Here is a 17,363-nt window from a genome sequence, read left to right on the forward strand (position 1 = left end):
GATCTTTTTAGAGAGTGTGGGGAAGGGAATGGGGAGAGCTATGGACCATGAATCCTAAAGAGCTTGGTGACATCCTTTTGGGAAGGGCAAGGAATTTCCTGGAACGGTCCCTGCCCCAGGCACTAGTCTGAGGCCGGCCGGGGAGAAGCAAGGGCAGGTTTGGTCAGTGATGGCTCGCCTCAGAGATGGTACTCTGAGTCCTTCTCCTTCCTCTTACCCTTTGCTCCAGCTTCCTTATCTCCACTCCTCCCCTACCCTCAGCTGGCTCTCACCTGTGAGCACTGTGGGCTGTTATCATTGATGTCCAGGACAAAGATCTCCACGGGGACTGAAGCCTGGAACTTGCCATCAGAAGCTGTGATTCGGAGCAAGTACTTGGCTGTGTGCTCACGGTCCAGGGTCTTCCTCGAGAAAATTCTCCACTCATCTCCAACTTGGCTGATGCCAAACTGGCCCAGGGGGTCTCCCTCTAGAAATATAGGACAGAGTTTCCTGAAGCCAAGCCATAGGAACAAACCAGGCTTTGTACTATAGGTGACTGCCCACCTGACACTTTTTTTTTAGGGTTGCAGGGAAAGGCAAAAATTTCCTCCTTTAACTAGGGACCTACATTTCTTCAATGAGTCAGTTATTTGGTGTTATGAAACCTCTTCCAACTTCAAAGGTCTCCTGTTAAATGGAATTATCACTGCAAGAAACACTGCTCCAAAGTATGTGGCTAAGGGGCACACTTCTTTTGTGTGCATTGGAAGACATTGGGAGAAGTTAAAGGGAAGCAGATAGCAATTCTAGACAAGAACCTTCTAGTATCCAGTATCTGTTCAATAGTGGAGGGCTGGAAGGTGATCAATAACATTTAACTCTCTGAGGTTTTATTTTACAACTGAGTACACAGGCTAACCGGAGGTTCAGATGGCTCATTAGGTTTGCTTCTGAGTCATCTTTTCTTGACATCCATCATTGAGAGGGGAGATGGATTTTCGAGATTCTAAGATTCTGGAGCTCCAAGATTCAGCTATTCCCAGAGTTGATGATACAGTGACATTTATTATGTTATTATTCAGAGAGTTTAAGATTTTTGTGTTTTTAAAAGTCTGATATTATAAGATGATAAGATTCTATTTCACTAAGACTCCATGTTTCAAACAACTTTTATCCAGGCTCTGTCTCCAGGAGTCTATAATTCTTGGTTGGAATGCCATGCTTGTTAACTCTCCGCCAGACAGCTGTGAGAGCAGAACAAACTATGACTATGGGAATGGGATGACAAGGCAGCTGGAACACAGGGAAAGGGACACTGAGAAGTAAAGAAACTCTCTGGCCACCAGATGGCTGGTTTCACCCCTGGACAGAGATTGGAGTCGTTTAGGTTTGCAGTGGTTATCTACTGGGGAAAGCAGTTTGTAGGATCTGGTTTTAATCCCAGTCCTGATGCAGGCTTGGAGTGTGACCTTGATTGAGTTTATCCTCCTATCTGGGCTTTGGTTCCCCCATGTGTGTGTGAAAGAAGAGGATTGGGTTGGAATCATAGCCAACCCACTTAACACTCAGGTCCTATGATTGACTAGGAAGCATTTTCTACTATCCACAACTTGCCCTTGGCAGAGTACTACTCTGCAAGGATAATCACCTCACAGAATTTCTATAGACCACACAACTGTTGATCCCCTCTCCATCTTCCAGAAGCTAACTGAGAACAGTTACAGTATCTCCCTTCTATTCTATCTACTCCAGCTAAGGTAATAAGAGATCCTCGTTACAAAGCACTTTCTAATTTATAGGGAGCTATCAAAGCTTTTTCAAGTTAGATCCTGTCAGCATCCCTTGAGATGAATTAAAACAGCCATGCCAAGTCTATAACTGGAGCAGTTGAGGTCCTGGAAAGTTAAGTGATTTGCTCAAGATCACACTGTTAAGTGGCAGAGCAAGGACTTAAACCCATGTCTTAAGAAACGTCTTACTGGAATTTTTTTCAATGCATCCCACTCTAAGATAGGTATCCTTACCTGTGATATAGCAGGTGACCTGTCTGTTCTGCTCAGAGATATCAGCATCCAAGGTTTTAAGAGTGGCCACAGGTTCACCAGGCTCACTGTTCTCAACCACAGATCCTCTATAGTCTTCGGAAGCAAATCGGGGGGCATTGTCATTTTCATCTGTAATGGAGACTTCAACCAGGACCTGAGAAGATAGCTGGATGGTCCGGCCATGGTCATAGGCCACTACATAAAAGTGGTAGATCTGGTTGGTCTCACAGTCAAGTTCCTGGAGTGTGGTGATCCAGCCAGTTTCACTGTCAATGGCAAAAAGTTCATGGATATTGCTACCAGGGTCCACTGGCAACCTGTAGCTCACCTGGCCATCATCCCCAGTGTCCTGATCATTGGCAGTCACTTGAATGACTGAGGTCCCCACTGGCATATTCTCAGTGAGAACAGCCTTATATGGATCAGCCTCGAATATAGGCCTATTGTCATTGACATCCTTCACTTGGATGTTGACAGAGACCAGGGAACCCAAGTAAGTGTCATTATGGGGGCAATGAGCCATCAAGTCAATCTGGTACCATTTGGTGGACTCATAATCCATGGCCTTCCTCACCTTTAGAACCCCTGTGTTTTGGTCCAAGGAGAAGATGCCATCCTTGTTGCTCTCTGGCGTGGTGCCCTGCACCAGACTATAGATGACTGGATCCTGAGCTGCCACTGCTTTAACAGAGCCAATTTCAGACCCCTCTGGAAGGTCTTCTGATGCAGAAAAGGTATATAGAGGTTCAGAAAATTGGGGCAAAGATACTTCATTAGGAACCACCTGAAGTCGTAACAGCATGAGAGAGTTCCAGTGAGGAGGGCCCCCATCCTGAGCTTTAATTTTTAAGTCAAAGGCCCGATTTTCCAATCCCACCAGGCTCTCTTTCACCTTGACAACACCAGTAATTGGGTTGACTTCAATGACCTCTTCTTCCAAGTCCTCCACTGAGTCCACTGAGTAGGTGACGTCTGCATTCCGGCCTTCGTCTGCATCATAGGCCAGCACCTGGATGACTGGGGAGTCCTTACTGACATTGGACTGAATGGATACAGTGTACTCAGATGCTTTGAACTGTGGAGGGTTATCATTTTCATCCGTGAGGATGATCTTCACAGTGCAGAAGGCCACGCGTCCTCCTCCGTCCTGAGCCATGACCTTAATGGCAATGACCCTTTCTGTGGAATTTTCCCGGTCTAGTTTCTGCAGTGTGGTGATCTGGCCACTCGGGTTTATGGAGAACTTCTCACCTGCTAGTTTATTGATGATGGTGTAATCTACAGTGCCATAGGGACCACTGTCTTTGTCTATGGCTAACAACTCAATCACCTTGGTCCCCACTTTTGCATTCTCAGCCAATTCTGCCTCATAAATATGCTGCTGGAACTCTGGGCTGTACTTGTTGGCATTTGTAGTGTTGATATACACAGGTACAGTTGCTCGGAAGACCCCATCAGAAGCACCTACCCTCAAATTGTAAGAAGAGTCCAAGTGCTTTTTGCAAAGGTTGTACATAGAAATTATTCCCGATGAGCTGTTAATGGAGAAGTGCCTGTCCTGATTGCCGGAAAGAATCAGGTACTCCAGGCGGGAGGTGTCCCTGCTGTCAGGGTCAAGAGCTTGCACTTTGAGAACCAGGTGTCCGCAGGTTGCCAGCTCACTGACATTGGCTTCATACTGAGGTTGCCTGAACTCTGGGGGGTTGTCATTGATGTCAGACACATTGACAACCACAAGGGTTTCACCAGTGAGTGGGGGATCTCCTCTATCCATGGCCCTGACTTTCACATGAAAATGTTGTTGGGCTTCATAGTCCAGCTCTTGAACTGTGGACATTTCCCCTGTGCTCCCATTGATCTGGAAGAATTTGGAAACATCTGAGCCATCCTCTACAATCTGGTAAGAGACATCACGGTTCTGCCCTGAATCCCGGTCAGAAGCCAATAGTTGGATCACAGGAGTCTGAGCAGGCAAACCTTCTGAGATTGAAGTGGTGTAGACCAACTGAGAGAAGGTGGGAGGATTATCATTCACGTCCTCCACCAGGACTTCCACGGTGGCCTCAGAAAATGACCCCAGAGCAGTGTCTGTGGCTCTGACTGTGAACACGTGTTTGGTCTTAGACTCATAGTCCAACGGGCCCGTCACGGTTAGGACACCAGTCTTAAAGTCAGTGGTGAACAGCATCAAGGGCTCTTCCTCTACAATGTTGTAGATGAGCCGGAGTCCCTCTGGACTCCGGGCCTGGGTGTGGAGAATAGGGGTATAGAGTGTGATATTTTCAGGCACTCTGACTTTGTAGTAAGGTGTCTGAAACAGTGGGTTGGATTTATTTCTCACAATGACAAGTACCTCTTCCTCAGCCTGGAGGGATGGAGTTCCTCCATCTTGAGCAATGACTTTGAGGCGATACTTATTCAGAGCCTGATAATCAAAGGGTTTCCTTAATGATATGTCCCCAAGATAGGGGTCAATTCGAAAATATGTGTAATCTTCTGCAAATGCATAGGTGACAGCACCATTCACCCCCAAGTCCTGGTCAGTGGCAGACACCTGAAAGAGGACATCTCCTGGTTCTGTGCCGTCTTGGATGATTGTGTGGTAGGGCAGATGTTTAAATTCGGGGCTATTGTCATTGACATCCTCAACAGAGACTCGGACCAGAGCCTGAGCCACCCTCTGAGGTGTCCGATTGTCCCTCAGTTCCACTGCCACCTCATGAGTGTCCTGCTGTTCTCTGTCAAACCCCACACCTCTCGTCTGCAACACACCTGCTGATTGGATCATGTGAAACATATCTGTGCCATTCAAAAGGAAGTAGGACAAGGTGTCGTTCAAATGATTGCCTTGGGCACCAAGAATCACCAGTGCCTTTCTCTCCAGTAAATTCTCCTTCACTGCTGCCCTGTAGACATCCCGGTCAAACTGTAAGGTTGTGTTAGGAGCTTGTGTCCAAGAAATCTTTACTAGTGCAGTATCTTGATACAGGCCATCAGAAGCTCTGACAATAAGCTCCCGAGAGAGTCCCAGGAGAGTAGGATCCAACACAGATATGCGACCAGTAATGGGATGCATGGCAATAGCTTCGTCAGCATTGCCAGTTTTGATGCTATAACTGACTTCTGAGTCATCGTCACTGGCCTGCACCGTAAGGAGCGCCATACCCCGGTGGACTGGCTTCATTATTGCTACTTCATATATCTGGTCCAAGAACCTGGGAGGACAGTCATTAACATTCCTGACGTTGATTATGACCTGGGCAGCCCTGGGTGCAAATAAGATGGGGCGTCCTTGGTCATGGACGTAGATGTTGAATCGGAAAGAGGGCATGCTTTCGTAATCCATTTCTAATACGGTGGTTAGAGTTCCCATGCTGGGATCGATTTTTAAAAACTTCAGAGCCTCTGGTTCCAAAATTTTATAGACCAACAAGGAATTTGCTTCTTTGTCACTGTCAGAGGCTCGGATCACGAGGGGGTTGTTGTTTTCATCCATGATCATGCTATTCAGTGGAGCTGCTTCACTAATTTGGCCCACAAAAGTCAATTTTGAGAACACGGGAGCATTGTCATTTTCGTCAATGATGTAAACAAGAACCATGATATCAGTAAATGCACCCGCCATATTGCTGCCTCGGATTTTCAGCTGGTAAGATGAGATTTTCTCATGATCCAGTTTCTTCTGAGTAGAAATGAGTCCAGAATATGAGTTCATGGAGAATACGCCGTTCTTGTTTCCCTCTCTTAACTCATAGGTAACTTCTGAGAAGCTTGTAGCTGAGATGAGGAGGATTGGGGAACCCACAGGGATTGATTCAGGGATCTCTACAAAGTACTCAGAGTTTGAAAAGACGGGGGCACTGCTGTCGGAGGGGTGGACGTGAATGATCACTGTAGCCAGGTCATGCCTTTGTGGGGAGCCTTGATCTTCTGCCTTCACTGTTAGAGTATACCGGGCATGATTTGCCTGATCAAGTTTCTGCGCTAGAGTGATGATGCCTAGCAGGGTGTTGATGTTGAAGAAACCTTCGCTGTTCCCTAAAACAAAAGACAAGAGAAATTGAAGTTTACCACATCCTCAAGAGGTACCAACTAGGCTTTCTAGATCAGTATAAGACAATCACGTAAAAGCTGGGCAGGGCAAAACCCACGTCCTGTGCCACCATGGATTTAGTTATGCTGCAAGATGTAGGGTAGGTCTGTCTTTATGAACTCTCTTAATTGGTGCACCTAGTAGGTGCTCCATAAATGGAAGGTTTTGGGGTCATAACTTAAAGCTACAAACCAAAGCCATAGTAGGGTTTTGGAGGAAAGAAAGGATATTTAAACTTTGTAGGAAAAGCATACTCCTCTCTGTATTTCAGTGGTGACTTTTATAGGACAAGCTTCAGTTACATTATATAGAATTTTAAACCATTCTTTATATAACTTTGAATAGCTTTGGTTACACACTCAATAGTTGAAAATTGTCAATAGGGAATCATAAACTGTCTAAACTGACACAGACTGGGAAAACTGCCTTGTCTGTTCCCGTATAGTCTACTTTGTCAGGGTTGGGAGTGAGTGGCAGGGGTTGAGTGGGGAGGGACTGGGTAGCACTTGAGGCTCTTGGCCAAATGCCCTTTCCACCACACCTGGATTTCCTAAAGGTTAGGCATTCTCAAACCACCTTTGCAGGTTTTTAAAAAAAAAATATTCAGCCACTACCTATACAACAGTATAGTATACAATTTATACCATTATTTAATGGATACTTTCCTTTAAATTGATTTCTTTTTTAAATTTAAAGTATTTTTAATAGGCAACTTTATATATTGGTTCTTTAAAAAGCAGCACAGTATTGCTTATTGTAAAACAGAGGTTACCATAAAAACCAGTCAATGGAAAATATTTTCTTAAAATTCTGGATAAAATCTATTGCTTGCTAAGAGGGTCTGGCCCAAGACCTACAGTCTTTCTGCAGCAAGAATTAGAAAATTAAAGAGATCCTAGTACCCAAAGGAATCTTCCTTGGCTAATCAGGAAGCCCAAATGAGAATAAAAAATGGACTCCTTTCTCCATGTCTGATTATTATTTTTATCGTCCTTTTAAAATTTGATATTTATTTGGATAAATACATAATACCATTTCAAATTTAAGTTGAGGGAAGTTGTGATTATGCAACATTACATAGTTCACAAAAGGTAATGTTGAAAACTAATCATGTTTTCCTAAAAAAAAGTTCTCAAAGTTATCTCAGTTTTTAGAGTCTGAACTTACTTGGGCTGCAACTATTCTTTTTTTTTCCCCCTTACTTTTTTTTATACTATGGTAATAAACAGATAACATGAGGTCTACATTCTTGAGTTTTTAGAGGTTATAGTGCAGTGTTGTTAACTATAAGCACAATGCTGTACAGAGATCACCAGAACTTATTCAGCTTGCAGAACTGGTGCTTCTTTTCAGTTTTATTAAGATATAATTGACATATGACATGGCATTAAAGGTGTATAACATAATTTGATCTATGTTTGAGTATATATTGCAAAATTACTACCACAATGTTTAGTTAACATCCATCACCTGATACAGTTTTTCAGATACGTTTTTTTTTCCCTGAGATGAGACCATTACCTATTTAATACCATGACTAACACCTGAACAGTTCTGCTCACAACCCAGGAGTACAAGTCCTTCACTCAGGGGAGTACTACTTATTATTATGCTTATTTCATTTATTATTTCAATGGCAAAGTAAATAGCCAGGCTTCACCACAAAACCTTCCATCTGATTCTCCCACTAAGCGAAGTCACTCTGCAGCTGTCTATTGAAGTGATTTCCCAACTTGCCTTTGTTATACAAATCCTGAGGTTGATCAAAGAATGTGGTTTTAATGAGTAACCAGAAATTTAAAAGTAGTTCCCTTAAAAGTAGCCAAGTAAGCATAATCATAATTTTTTATTTTACTGCTGAGAGAAAAAAAAATAGGGAATAAAATTGTATATTCATTTTTATCTTAGAACTACAGAAAGATGCATAGAAAAAGATAAGAGAGAAATATATGAAATTATTTTCTCTGGGTTATGAAAGCCATGACCGAGTGTTATTTTTATTATTTTTTTTACCATACTGCTGCATGCTGCTGCTGCTGCTGCTGCTGCTAAGTTGCTTCAGTCATGTCTGACTCTTAGCGACCCCATAGACTGCAGCCTGCCAGGCTCCTCCATCCATGGGATTTTCCAGGCAAGAGTACTGGAGTGGGGTGCCATTGCCTTTTCCATGCAGGATCTTAAATTTGAACCTGTGCCCCTTGCAATGGAAGTCAGTGCAGAGTCTTAACCACTGGACCACTAGGGAAGTCCTCTGAGTGTTATTTTCTTCTTCATAGATTCATGTTTTTTTTCAGGTTTTAAAGAATAACCATGTGTTACTTCTTCAATCAGAAGATTATTTTAAAACTAACTCAATGTGTAAAATAAAATTAGTAGCAGGGGGAATACCTTGGTGCTCCAGTGGTTAAGACTCCAAACTTCCTCTATAGGGCACCTGGGTTTGATCCCTGGGTAAGATCCCATATGTTGTGAGGCATAGATTTTTAAAATGTATTAGATTTATTAAAAAAAATTAGTACAACATCAGTGGGACTGTCAGTGAGAAAAAAGAGATGATTATACTTCATAAGTCACAAAAATAAGCCATTAATGGGTTATTATTTGCATTATTATTCTTCAGGGATGACAGACTTCTGCTGTATGACAAGGTATAACAACTGTCTCTACAAAAAAGGAAAATGTGAAACATTCTGAGTTCTTGAAAGTATATAAGACACTGACAAGCAGTAAATGAACATCATTATGCTCCATGAGGGCAAAGAGCTAGTCATGCTCACCTTTGATTATCCATAGCATCTTACTCTATAGATACTAATTCATATTAAAGATACAATAATTATTATCAATTATGAATGATCAAACATTACAAATTATGATTAATAATTAGTTGGGTACTGGATATTATCATTTTTGTCGTATTAACTACTACTTATAATTAACACTTAGTAATAACCCCTGGCACTTGTATAATATTTTACAATTTACAAAGTGTTAACATACATTTTCTCTGTTAGTCTTCACAAAGAGTTTCTGGCACAGATAATATTCCCATTTTTCAGATTAAAAAAGTAATAGGTATGAAATCATGATGTGGCCTTAGAAGAAAATACTCCTGAAACTATGCCATGTATTTTATCAAGTATTTATAGGTCCCTTTTATTGTACATGCACAAAGATACTACCTTTTAAAATGTTGCTTGGGGGACTTCCCTGACAGTCCAATGGTTAAGACTCTGTGCTCACAGTTTAGTGGGCATTGGCTCAATCCTTGGCTGGGGAACTAAGATCCTGCATACCACATGGTGTGGCCAATATATATACATATTGCGAGGACTTCATAAGCATCCTGTACATGTATGGTCATTGGTGGATATATATATATATATATATCCTCAATGTAAATTCTCCCATAACTTGAGTAATCCTTTGTTACCATTCTCACCATCTTTGAAAGCACATTAATTTAGGTCGTTATAGTTCCAGGGAATGCTCTAGAATGATAATTTGCCAAAGTTTAGCAAGTAATTGACACTTGAATAACTTGCAAATCCATGCGCCTGGTGCTTTTCCTTATTGCCAAAGCCCCTCTCCTCATACCCTGCACTCAGGGTCAGACCTCTCACCTTTGAGGAAGGAGTAGCGGACCTCAGCATTGGCTCCCCGGTCACCATCCATGGCTCGGACCTGGAGCAGCTCTGCTCCGGGGACTGTGGTGTCAGAAACACGTGTCTCATAGTGGAGCTGGGTGAAGCGGGGACGGTGGAGGTTTCTATCCTCCACGTGAATGGACACCCACACAAAGTTCCTCTTGATGGGCATCTCCTGGTCGCGAACCTATGGGCCCAAGGGTGTGATGGGATGAGCAGCAAGCGGAATGGGGGAGGCAGCATTAGATAAAGGTCAATGAAATAGAATGCCAGTGAAAAATACACCCAATTGTAACTCTCTGTATTCCTTTAAGCTTTGCTCTGTGACATTCTTTTCTCTTTTTAAATAAATGTATCGATTCATGATTATTAGACTGAGCTATTTTCATGGATAATTCCACTTTAGGAGAAAGGCAGAAATAAGCAGAGGAGCAGTATTTTCCAAATTTGTTCTTGGAGAATATTAGTTCTTCAAGATGTTAGTGTATTATTCAGGAAAAAAAAATTCTATAGTCAGGTAAATTTAGGGAGCACTGAACTAAGCCAAGTTGATGTTTTCTTTGCTGCAGGACTTCTCAGAGCCTTTAATATATATTTAAGTGTCCAGAGGATGATAAAGTAGCACGTAAGAACCTTGAGCCTTGAGTGGGAAAGGCTGGACTGTGATTCTGGTTCCATCTAAAAAACTGTATGATGGTGAGCAAGTCTCTTCCTCTGTGAGCCTCAGGTGTAAGATAAGAGAAATAGGTAGGACCAGGACTGGGACTCGAGTGAGACACATGAGGGATGGAGGGCATAAATTCAGGAGGCTCTCACTCTCAGGGTTATGAAAGTGCAGGCACATGACCCTCGGAGGAAGCCCTCCTTCTTTTAGGCCCTTACATATCTGTTTGCTCTGGGTAGGATGGTCTCTGGGCCCCTCCCAGGTCTGATGCTATATGAGTTCATGTGATCACGCAGTCATGGAGCAAGGAGGGAATTGTTGGGGGTATTTGGAGTGAGCCCAGGAATAGCCAAAGCTGCAGGAACTTCTTTGGCAGCCATCCCATCTCTTTCCTCACTCTCAGGCATCCGTTATGGAAGATGCCTCTGGCAGGCAGTGAAATGTCACAACTCATCTCATGGATTATCACTATAAACATCAGTACACCTGGCTCAGTAGGGGAAAGGGAACCCTCAGCATGCCTCCAAGCATGTACACCCCCACACATCCGCATACAAGCACATCCTTACCCAAGTCTTTGGTTAACTCACCATGACTGTCAGTGTGTGCTGGGAAGGCCCCGAGCCCAGGTCCAATTTCCCCACAGTTACCAGGACACCACTACTGGGGTCCAGCTGGAAGAGACTGGCGCTTCCTGGGTCTTGGCTGCCGTGTATGGTGTAGATGAGGCCCTTGCCCTTGTCTTGGTCTGTGGCCTGGACTCGGAGGAGCTCCACGCCAGGCATTGTGTCCTGAGGAACTCTGACCTCATAATGAGCCTCCAAAAACTGGGGCCGATGGTGGTTAACATTGGCAATCATGGCAATGTAGACCTAGGGAGGCGGGAGAGAGAGAAGACAGGCTGTAAGCTCCAGGGGGCCAGGGACCTTGTCTGTCTGCTTCTCCACCGTAACAACTAGGCCTGGCATACAGCAGTCCCTGGATGAAATTTTGTCGAATGAATGACCATATTTCAGAATCACAAGACTTTAAGATGGCGGTTTTCAAAATCAAAATTCTTCTTTAAGGGCCTTTTCTTCAGATGAAATTTTTGGGGTGAAATTCCAGTATATGAAGCAAATAAAATGGGCTGAAACCAGAATAGAAATCCAGAGCCCCACTTCCCATCATTCCTTATACCTATGAAAGCCCTTAGGTGCTCTATCTTTAATTGAAAACTGCTCATTTAGATAAAACTCTTCATTATACAGAGATCCACAGTGGGAACAAGAATTCTCCCAAGATCACAGACGTAGAGAGAGTGATCAGATAAGACTGGAATGCAGAACCCTGATTCCAGATTCAGTCTTCTTTGAGGTGCACACATGTACAGAGAGCCTTCTGCGTCCTCATCCCTACCAAGGAGGCCCCAGTGTGCGTTGGTGACCTAGTGGTGAGCACAGCTACTTCCAACCAAGGAAACCTCCTATCTCTTCTCAACTCAGGGCTCCCAGTGAGGCTTCTCACCTGGGTGGCAATGGTTTGGGAGCCGTCGGTCACCTCCACAGTCAAGTTATAGCTCGACCTCCTCCTTGTATCAAGAGGCCTGGCAATGACGATGCTGCCCGTCGTCTTCTCAATGTCAAAGTCCATGTCCTTGTCCCCACCTGGGAGGGGGGTGGGGGAAAGCATGCACAGCCTCAGTGATATAGGCAGTAATAGCACAAGTATTAACACTGTGGGATTTGGCAGATCTAGAGGAGCTGGTAGCCGATCCTATCGGGTTATTGTCAAATTAATATCAAGATCCAAGTGATGATTCAGGAAAAGGTAAACTTATAAGGACTGGGGAGTCCCAGAGGAAGACCAAAATTTGCCCTACCATGTATTCTGTTACTAGACTTAAAACATGCAGGAGTGATGGAGCTCTGTGTCATGGCTTACAGGCAGTTTGCGTGGTCTAGAGAAGCCTAGACATGGGAAAAAATGGAAATAACTGTTTGGCAAGAGGTAATTATTTATTAATAAACTATGAGAATCCAAAATATAGAAGTAGCATGCAGGTGTTTAAATGTCTACTAGTAGAAATCTGTTTAGTGACACAGAAATATGTTCAGGATATATTTTAAAAAGTTATAAAACAATATTTTCCTGTAACCCTAAGTGTGTGGGTGTGTAAAGAAGAATGACTAGAGGGAAACATCAAAATGAAAACAGTGGCTTAACTTCTATTTAGTGGGAGTTTATCCTCCCACTGATTAGGTGATTTTTATTCTCCTCTCTGTACTTATTTGTATTTTCCAAATGTTCTATAGAGTGCATGTGTTAATTCTGTACAAAAGAAAAAATGTCAAATGCTTACAAAGAACAGTGAATCAGCAATGGAAGTAAACCTAGGAGATTAAAAAGCTTGAGATAGGTTTGTTATCCAACCTCTGAAGCAGGTGGGAGTCTCTGTGATAGGACTTCAGGTGGTACTGAAGCTCTTAGATTAGAGATTCTTGACCTGGAGTCCCTGGCTGGGTTTCAGAGAATCTATAACTACCCCCTGCCCTAAATTTGTTCACAAATTTGTGTGTGCATGTGTGCAAGCACATGCACACAGGTCACAAGTATTCTTCTAAAAAGAGAGCCTAAACATTCATCAGATTCCCAAAGGGATCTGTGAACCACTCCCAACCCCGATATTTTCTGACAAAACGTTGATTTAGAAACAGAAAGAAATTTCAGAGGAGGCTGTGAGAGCTTGGACCCAAGTGTCTCCTACCACGAGAATGCACCCTTTCTCTGATCTTGAGGATGGAACCTGGGACCAGAATGTTAAGCAGAGCCCCAGGGTACAGCTGGCCTCGAGTTCGTGGTCAGTGAAGTCAGCTCTGCAATGATGTTCATAGTGAGGCAGAAGAGGAAGCATAAAACTTGTGTTTTCTCCGCTGGGTCTCTCTGGCCACTCTCTGGACCTGGGTCTTAGGTCTCCCAGGAACTTGGGATAACAGGCCCCATCCATTTCTGGCTGGGGTTACCAGTGAGTTCCTGAGATCATAGATGGTATGAAGGAAAGCTTGGAAGAAGCAGTGTCCTGATAACCCACTGCCCCAGAGAAACAGGGAAGAGGCAATCACCACTCACAGCCAAGACAGAGGATGCCAGGGCACACGACCTTGAGAGGGCTGAGAAGGATTGTGCCCTGAGGACTAGGGCTCAGGATGGAAGGGACTGGCTCTCCTGGGGCCCTTACCTGAGATACTGAACCAGAAGAGACCAGGTCGGCCCTCAACACTGATGACCCCCACCATGTGATTCACGGGGTCTGTCTCCATGACCGCAAAGCTGTAGTGGGATTCGTCAAAGGCCAGTGGGATGGAGGAGGGCCGGGGCTTGGGGATCCACTCGATGTGTAGCCGGACGCTGGCCGAGAGCGGTGGCTGCCCACCGTCTGTTGCCTTAACCTGAAAAGAGGCCAGAATTCAAGTTGAGGCTTTGTCTGTAGGGTTGGAGCCAAGAAACAAGAAGACCCAGGTGGCCAGGCCCAGAGACAGAGTGCCCTGTGATGGACTGAGCTGGTCTTTCTTCCACTATATCATCCATTCGGCACAGTTAGGAGCTTACAGTAAATAGGCACCAAGTCAGCTGCAGCGAGCACAGTGGTGACCAGAACATAGAACTATGCTCCAGAACCTTATGGGTAGTGAAAGATGAATCAAAGCCACCATTAACTGAAGGCTTGGTGTGCTCATTCCTAAGACTTTCCATGCATGGGCTCTTTACCCTTCCCAACAACAATCCACATAATAAACTAGAATTTATTGAGCTCTCCCTATCATTAGGCCCTGCTCTAAGAGCAGTATGTGCAACATCTAATTCAGTCCTCATGACTGCCTAGAGAGGAACCATCATCAGCTGTTTTTTGCAGGAGGAACCCGAGGCTCTGCGTTGTGAATTCTTCTGCCAGAGTTGTCTGCCTGGCCAGCAGTGAGGCTGGGATTTAGGCTACCAACATGACAGCCCAGGCCCAAGCCACTTAACTATGTTAGCTTCCTACAAGGAAAATGTTCTCATCCCCATTTTACAGATGATGGAACAAAGGCTCCCAGGTGTAATGACTTGTCCATGGCCACACAGGTATAAAATGTCAGTGCTAAGACTGGAACCCAGGTTTATCTTGATTTCAATGCCTCTGCCCCTCTCAACAAAAGTCTTTAAGAAGAGAGTGCATTTCCCAGGCAAGGACCTTATTGCCTTCAAAGAGAAAGGCCCAGAATTTGGATCTTTTGGCTTCTTTTTGGGAGAAAGCCACGGAGGGGAGGACTTCCCCCATCACGCCTGAAGGCTGTCTCCCCGGTCTTGTATCCTCAGAGAAGATCCATCCCTGAGCAGGTGTGCACCCTGTCCCCACCCCCACCTGCCCCTCACCGTGAGAATGTTATACTCTCCAGCTGTGAAGGTGCTGCTTGCTGACACCACGCCTGTGACCGGGTCGATACTGAAGCCTGCCTCATCACTCTCCTCGATACTGTAGGTGACCCTTCCATTGAGACCCTCATCCAGGTCTGAAGCCACCAGCCTGTACACAGGCCCAGAGGTCCCTGGGATCAGCCTCTCTGGAAGGCGGACATTGAAGAGCTTGTGGGAGAAGACAGGGGGGTTGTCATTGACGTCCACGATGCGTACCACCACCCTGGAGGTGGACCGGAGGGAGGGCTCCCCGTTGTCCAGCACAGTCACCTGGGGAGAGGATCCAGCGTGAGTTGACAGGCACAAGGCCATGACAATGTATTGCCGCCCACCGCAGCTCGTCCTCTGCCCCTGCTTTCAAAAGCCTGGAAACACCAATCCGTCTGTTCTTTGGTGTATGCTCATGATTTTAATTATCATAACCTCATCTTCTTGGAACCCAGCTCTCTGGCAACCTCGCCCACAGAAAAGCCAGCAAGAACAGAGAAAGAAACCGGAAAGAACTGGAAAAAGACAAAGCCACAGAGGCTGTAACAAAAGCTGGGGCTCTTTACTCGGGAGGCCCATGGGCCATTTCTCCGAGACTTTTGACATTCTGTTTGCTCATAATTCTCATGAGCTTTGTTCTCGCTTTCCTTAAGCTACAGGAGATTAGAGAAAAACAAACGAGGAGGCGTTTATGGAGGCGTGGGCAGTACCTTTGGAGTCAGGCATGTGGCCCAGTGTATGAGATGAGATCTGGAGACAGAATAAAGGCACGAAAACAATTTCAGGACCAGGCACTAGTCCATGTGCCAGCAAATTATCACATCCATCAGTATAGACAGGACATTTCCACTCAGAATGCTTCTCAATTTTAAAAAGATTTTGCTATTTAAGGACAAATGCCTCTACTGAACTATGGAGAATGCCTCAGCGCCTAGAAGGCCATTGCTACTGCTACTGCTAAGTCACCTCAGTCGTGTCTGACTCTATGCGACCCCAGAGACGGCAGCCCACCAGGCTCGCCGTCCCTGGGATTCTCCAGGCAAGAACACTGGAGTGGGTTGCCATTTCCTTCTCCAGTGCATGAAAGTGAAAAGTGAAAGTGAAGTCGCTCAGTCGTGTCCGACCCTTAGCGACCCCATGGACTACAGCCTACCAGGCTCCTCCGCCCATGGGATTTTCCAGGCAAGAGGACTAGAGTGGGGTGCCATTGCCTTCTCCAGAAGGCCACTGAGCTGCTGTTTACTAGTGATGCCTATTTTATGCAAAGGGAATGTCCAGAGCCTGGGATCATAGAAGGCAACACTGATTTCAGTTCTGCTGAGGAATATGTGTCCCTCCTCGCTGATGCCTTTAAGACTAGCGGAGATGCCTGTTCATCAGTTGTGGATAACACAGGACAGGGTTGACTAGAGTACTTCTGATTTAAGCCCCTCTGGGTCAAGACTGATGCCTCTCATTGGAATGGTCACCAGGGATGCTTGTTTTAGAGACATCCTAGAAAGAGCACGACTGAGGTGGCTGAGTGGTAGAGAATACGACTGCAGTGCAGGAGATGCATGTTTGCTTCTTGGTGGGGAAGATCCCCTGAAGAGGAGAGTGGCAGCCCACTCTGGTATTCTTGCCTGGAGAATCCTAGGGACAGAGGAGCCTGGTGGGCTAAAGTCCATGAGGTCACGAAGAGACCCAGTTGAGTGTCTGAGCACACATGCACAGAAAAAGCATGGGCCTAGAGGACAAAGGTCTGGGTTTTCATCCTGGCTCTGCTACTGACCTAGTGTTTGACCTTGGGTGACTCTCGAGCATGGGGATGGGCCAGAAAGCATACTGGACAAAGACATAACCCATGTGTACTGCTCCGTTTTCCTGCACTCCCTGCAGGCACTACTAATTGATCAGTGCTTCCTGCTCAGCTTAAGTAGCAACTTCTCCCTGAGTCAGAACCCTCCTCAGCTACTGCCTGGAGAGGTGCATGTGGCCCCAAGGCCTGGCTTGGCTCCAGCCTGGCCTCCTGCAGGAGGTTTTCAAATGTAGTGAAGGGGTTCAGCAGCATCACTCACCTCCAGGATGTGTTCATCCTTGTTTTCTCGGTCCAGCTGCCGGGCAGTGGCTAGGAGACCTGGAGGAGAGATGGTTGGGGGGAGACTGGAGCAAAGGTCTGCCAGGGCCATTTTACTGGGATAAATTCAACGCCTACATTCAAAGCCTAGATCAGAATCCTTTTGGTCTTGGGAGAGCACGAACATAAAGAGGAAATGGAAACCTGGAGAGAGAGGAGGGGTGGAGAGGGAGGAAGAGGACAGCAGAGGCCCCACCTACTTCCTGCTTCCGCCACGAGGAGGGTGCTGAGCCCAGGATACTGTGGAGTGAAAAGGCAGCTCATCAGGAGTTATAACGGGGGTCACAGTCACTGCCTCTAGCTCCCGAGAAATCACAAAGGGGTGATGTTTTACTCCTTTATTCTAATTCTCTCGCTCACCTGGCACCTAGAATGGGCTCTTCCCATGCCCAGC

At 45.3% G+C, this 17,363-nt stretch overlaps 2 protein-coding genes across 4 annotated transcripts in view; one reads left to right on the top strand and one right to left on the bottom strand.

Annotated features, from left to right (window-relative positions):
• Positions 1-17,363, top strand: part of SLC36A1 (solute carrier family 36 member 1) — a 166,679-nt gene that overhangs the window by 100,947 nt on the left and 48,369 nt on the right. The window lies entirely within an intron of this gene.
• FAT2 (FAT atypical cadherin 2) overlaps positions 1-17,363 on the bottom strand; it is an 84,723-nt gene that overhangs the window by 36,294 nt on the left and 31,066 nt on the right. For both annotated transcript variants that reach the window (XM_042251000.1, XM_027970435.2), the window contains 8 exons: positions 16,911-16,969; positions 14,824-15,135; positions 13,649-13,859; positions 11,938-12,077; positions 11,022-11,303; positions 9,744-9,954; positions 2,007-6,065; positions 273-469 (listed from right to left, as the gene is read on the bottom strand). In XM_042251000.1, coding sequence (XP_042106934.1) covers positions 273-469; positions 2,007-6,065; positions 9,744-9,954; positions 11,022-11,303; positions 11,938-12,077; positions 13,649-13,859; positions 14,824-15,135; positions 16,911-16,969 — 5,471 coding nt within the window. The remainder of the gene's footprint in view (positions 1-272; positions 470-2,006; positions 6,066-9,743; positions 9,955-11,021; positions 11,304-11,937; positions 12,078-13,648; positions 13,860-14,823; positions 15,136-16,910; positions 16,970-17,363) is intronic.

Source organism: Ovis aries, chromosome 5, assembly GCF_016772045.2.
Source record: "Ovis aries strain OAR_USU_Benz2616 breed Rambouillet chromosome 5, ARS-UI_Ramb_v3.0, whole genome shotgun sequence".
Classification (NCBI taxonomy): domain Eukaryota; kingdom Metazoa; phylum Chordata; class Mammalia; order Artiodactyla; family Bovidae; genus Ovis; species Ovis aries.